This window comes from Amphimedon queenslandica, unplaced genomic scaffold (assembly GCF_000090795.2).
Source record: "Amphimedon queenslandica unplaced genomic scaffold, v1.1 AMPQUscaffold_13461, whole genome shotgun sequence".
In the NCBI taxonomy this organism is placed as follows: Eukaryota; Metazoa; Porifera; class Demospongiae; order Haplosclerida; family Niphatidae; genus Amphimedon; species Amphimedon queenslandica.
Window position 1 is genome coordinate 331,066 of NW_003546303.1, and position 4,489 is coordinate 335,554.

Here is a 4,489-nt window from a genome sequence, read left to right on the forward strand (position 1 = left end):
TTAAGATCTTTGCATTTAAATGGGGCTTCATTCTTCTTTGTATGTGTGTACATGCACATAGGGAGGGGGACTTACTATGGGAGTTCCATGAAAAGAATGGTACGGAATGTGGGGGTGGTGATATATATACTGATGATGGGAACGGCCTTGATGGGGTATCTGTTATTCTGTGGGCAAATGTCGCTTTGGGGGGCGACGGTGATAACTAGTTTGTTGTCGGCCGTGGTGTATAGGGGAGGAATTGGTAGTATGGGTTTGAGGGGGAATTAGTGTGTCTGATGCGACAATAAAAGTATTTTATAGCTTACATTATTTAGTTCCCTTTATATTAGTGGGGTTGTCCCTGATACACTTGGTTGTGTTACATGAGGACGGATCGAACAATCTGGCGGGAGTCCCGTCAGATTCAGACAAAGTGCTATTTTACCACTCCACTACTATGCTTTAAAGGACTTGTATGGGCTGGTGGTTTACTCATTAGTGTACAATTTGACAATTACGATACGACTTAATCATGTGAATTATCACGTGATTGGTGGTCTCATTACATGTGCTTGACTGCTCACTGCTTGCCTTCTTGTCAAAGAAGAAGGTCCTTTTTTGCTTGAGCTATTCTATAACCATGGAACCCAGACTATACATAGTCTTCCCTTGACACTAATTAAAAGAGAAGTCATTAAGGTGGGCTTAACTAATCCTGTCATTTGTTTTATCTCTTATCTCCGTTTTTTTCTAAACAGGTACAAGAGCGACGGAGCTGGAGCGGTTGCCGCCGTAATCTGTTACTAGTCAAGACTTACCCGAGGTACAAGAGCGATGGAGCAGGAGCGGTAGCCACCGTAGACTGTGACTAATCAAGAATTACCCGAGGTACAAGAGCAATAAAGCTGGACATGTTGCCGCCATCGACTCTGACTCAAGAATTACCCTACTTGGCAGGTAATCTAGGTTTTTAATTTTGTAATGGCACCATAATATCCTGTTTTTAATTCCCTCTCTAAAGGTACAAGAGTGATGGAGCTGTTGCTGCTGTCGACTCTGACTCAAGACTTAACCGAGGTACAAGATGGAGGTGGAGCTGTTAAGGCCCCTTGCCAAGCTGATTTTTGGTATGAGCAGCATAATAATACCATAGGATGATTTATAATTATTCATGACAATAAAACCCAATAAGAAGTGCAAATGAATGTCATGGAAATCTATGGAGCCTTGCTATGACAATTGAACACGTGTCTTTACAAATACAGTATTCAGCATCTAATCATCTCTTTAGCAGCAATAGTGGGGCCATCTCCTTTTATCTTCTTGTTTATCTTGTATGGACACCCAGTGCACCTCTATCTTTAAGCTACTTGCTGCATAATTGGTGCTGGTCGGTCGATTGTCATAAACCTCACCACAAGTCAATAACCACTAACTGGAATGGGTATAAAGCCCCAAGAAACAGCATGACAAAGTGGGTAGAGTATTTCTGAGGAGAACAGGCTGAAGCAACCAAGGATTAGTAACAGCAAGAATAGCAACTCCAGAACACTGCGGTCTGTTGCTGTGTTTCAATACTGTGCCATTTTTAATTAAAATAGCACACGGTTGCTATGGCAATTGTTAGGTATGGAAAAAATTTACAAATATAGATCGTCCTACAGTAATTTCAAAATGCAGTTTAAACATATTAATACTTATAGTGGCTTTACCTATCCTATCTTGTCCTTTATTCATAGTTATTTTCTGTTTGTTTATAGTGTGCTGTCCATACATCAATCCAGAAGGTTCATTTTTGTATATGTTTGTGTTTTAATTATTATTTTATCATGATAGAGATCAAGAGGTTAGCACTTCTCAAGAGTTCATAAACTGTTTGATTATATATGCATTTTTTAGAACTAATGCAATGAAGAGGGTTCATTCCTCTAAAACAGATAAAGACTCATCTCAAAAGATATCAACATCTTTTGCTTATAACATAGTACCATCTGTAGCTGCATCATGATACAGAAGATTTGTCATTTAAAGTGTGGCTTGAGTCATCTCTCTCACAGTATAAAGGTTTTTGTGTTACTGGTAGCGTGAGGGTGGTAGAGGATATAAAAGAACACATCCCATTTGACCGGCCATTGCATTGTACGAGGAGGTTTGTTGGCATTGTTGTATTCAGGGAATCTGTATTCATTTAATAACTATAAATTCGGATTGTGTGGATTGTACATGAAGTGCCATTTTGTTGATTTTCCATTTGTAGGTGTGCAAAAGTAAAAGGGGCTAGTTTGCTACTACTTTTTTTGTCAAAAGTGTCATGGACAGATTTAAAGACATGTGATATACCTTCAGATATTGTATTTTTTGTATTTTACCTTGTTTATTAACTATTTTGTCCTAGCCATTTAAATAAAAAAGTGTGGCAACTTCATTTAAGAGCGTGATTGTGAACAGATCTGATAACTACGGAAGCCGAACGCGACATTCTCGTTCACGTACGGGTTCTTGTTCATGATATCGCGAGTTTCTCGTTCATGTACGTGTTCACGTTTAAAATGTTTTGGGGCGTGGTTGAGATGCATTTTATGCACCAACCACGCCCAGTCAAACTATAGTGATTATAGCGCTAGATTGGCGATGGAAAAAGCTAGGGAAAAAGAGCTGCTAAAAAGATTGATTTGCCAATGTCATATAACTGGCTGTACTAATAAAGAAATTCAATCTCTTCTGCGTCCATTAAAGTTCATTCAGTATGTTTAACTATTAAGTATCTATATAATCATCATTTAATATTGCCGCTAAAATTTAGTATTAGATATATCCAAAGAACATTAAAAGAAGCTGGGTATAGTACTCTGCAAAGAAGAGATTCTATTGAAAAAGTCAAAATTGCAATTAATGTAGCTTTTCTATTTTTGAAATGATAGTTATTATATTAATTTACAGATAGAACTTCATGGATCAGGATGCCTATTAGGATATAGAAGTATGTGGCACAGATTGAAGAAGAAATATAATCTCTCTGTTACAAGGTTTTTATTTTACATGCTAGTTGATTAAAATGCAAAATAATATAGAGATGTAGTGATGATGCTCTTAGCAACAATGGATGCTGCCGGTACAACTCAAAGGAAATCAAGAAGGTTGAATCGTAGGATTTACCTTAATAAAGGTATAGCAATGATGACTGACTTGTTTATTTTCTTCTAAGTAGGTCCTAACTATTTATGGCATATGGATGGCTATGACAAATTAAAACCATATGGTATAGCTATTCATGGATGCATTGATGGGTAATAAATGTTATGAATACAATCTATTTATTATTAGAATTAATACTAGTTATTCTCGTAAGATTTTGTGGCTCAAAGCAGGCTCATCGAACAATGATCCCCACATTATTGCACACCACTATGTAGAATGTGTCAGATGTAATGGTTAGCACTTATGAGCTGTAATAAATTACCACCAAATGATTTTTGAATATAATAATAGGTTGCCCTAGTATTCTTAGATCTGATTTAGGTACTGAAAATTCATTAGTTTCTGTTATGCAGCCAATCTTAAGACATTATCATACTGATAGTCTTGCTGGACCTAAAAGCTTCTTATATGGTCGCTCAGTAAATAATCAAGTAATGTTACCTAATTTTTAATTCTTTTTATAAGAACCATAATAGAGAATAGAATCACTGTGGTGCCAATTACGAAAGCAGCATGCAGATTGGTGGATCAATTTTTTAAGGTATATAATATACTTTATAGAAATATAATCAATAATAAGTTGTCATGATAGAGTTTGGTATCAAATGGTTATTTTCATATTCATCTATCATACCACCTGTAAGTGAATTAATTATCAATAATAACATTCTGTAAAACAAAAAGTGACATTGCCAGATATTGCTTCAGTCGCATTATTCAGGATGAACTAAATCAGTTTTCAAAGGAATGGAACAGTCACAGAATTAGACCTAGCAAGCATGCTGATGCTCCAGCAGGTATTCCTGATGTCATGTATTCATTTCCTTCGTTAACTGGTATAATTATAATGAGCATATTATGAGTATTTTTAACATTACTATGATAGAAACCAGTGACTATACATCACGAGTAGACAGCAGAATTTTAAACATACTAAAGGATGAATTTTACTGTAAAGACAGTAACTACGTATCTAATAATTTTGAAAGACTAGCAGAGTTAATAAGAAGATCCTATGGATTGCCACCACCTCTAACTCTCCCATCTGCTATCAATATTTTTAAACTGTTATTACAAATTTTTGATGAATAAATGATTAGAAAACAAAAGAAGCAAGTAGCTAGATCAGAATTCGATTAATATGTGATAATTATGATTGTCACAAAGTACCTGTCAAACTTATCAAAAAAATTATTGATTATGAACCATGTGCGGAAAGAGGTCTTCATTAATTGAAAGAAAGATGCCACCAGTACATTCAGGACACAAGGTTTGAGGCTCTTTGTAGAAAACAACATTGCCATCTAGT

General features: G+C 35.8%; 2 protein-coding genes and 1 pseudogene across 3 annotated transcripts in view; 2 read left to right on the forward strand and 1 right to left on the reverse strand.

The window, feature by feature from the left end:
- LOC109580122 (cytochrome b-like) overlaps positions 1-573 on the forward strand; it is a 2,013-nt pseudogene extending 1,440 nt beyond the window's left edge.
- Positions 574-2,111: 1,538 nt separating this feature from the next.
- Positions 2,112-4,483, forward strand: LOC100641674 (uncharacterized). Of its 2 annotated transcripts, none has more exons than XM_019994879.1 (11): positions 2,112-2,726; positions 2,786-2,876; positions 2,923-3,008; positions 3,054-3,148; positions 3,191-3,269; positions 3,319-3,413; positions 3,472-3,611; positions 3,657-3,721; positions 3,773-3,819; positions 3,865-4,016; positions 4,067-4,483. In XM_019994879.1, the coding sequence occupies exons 1-10, from the start codon at positions 2,488-2,490 to the stop codon at positions 3,909-3,911; spliced, it is 984 nt and encodes a 327-aa protein (XP_019850438.1). In that variant the 5' UTR covers positions 2,112-2,487; the 3' UTR covers positions 3,912-4,016; positions 4,067-4,483. The 2 variants fall into 2 exon arrangements, with proteins under 2 accessions (XP_019850438.1, XP_019850439.1); XM_019994880.1 differs by having other exon boundaries at positions 3,889-4,016.
- The window catches only part of LOC109581099 (uncharacterized), a 1,748-nt gene continuing 1,248 nt past the window's right edge, over positions 3,990-4,489 (reverse strand). Inside the window, exon 4 of the mRNA XM_019994877.1 lies at positions 3,990-4,013. Within this exon, the coding sequence (XP_019850436.1) occupies positions 3,990-4,013 (24 nt within the window). The remainder of the gene's footprint in view (positions 4,014-4,489) is intronic.

Bases quoted from the DNA above. Each gene is read 5' to 3' on its own strand.
- LOC100641674 (XM_019994879.1), top strand. From the start codon at position 2,488: ATGATATCGCGAGTTTCTCGTTCATGTACGTGTTCACGTTTAAAATGT. The intron at 3,149-3,190 runs GTATAGCAATGA...TCTTCTAAGTAG, and splicing joins TAGGATTTACCTTAATAAAG to GTCCTAACTATTTATGGCAT. The intron at 3,612-3,656 runs GTAATGTTACCT...GAACCATAATAG, and splicing joins GTCGCTCAGTAAATAATCAA to AGAATAGAATCACTGTGGTG.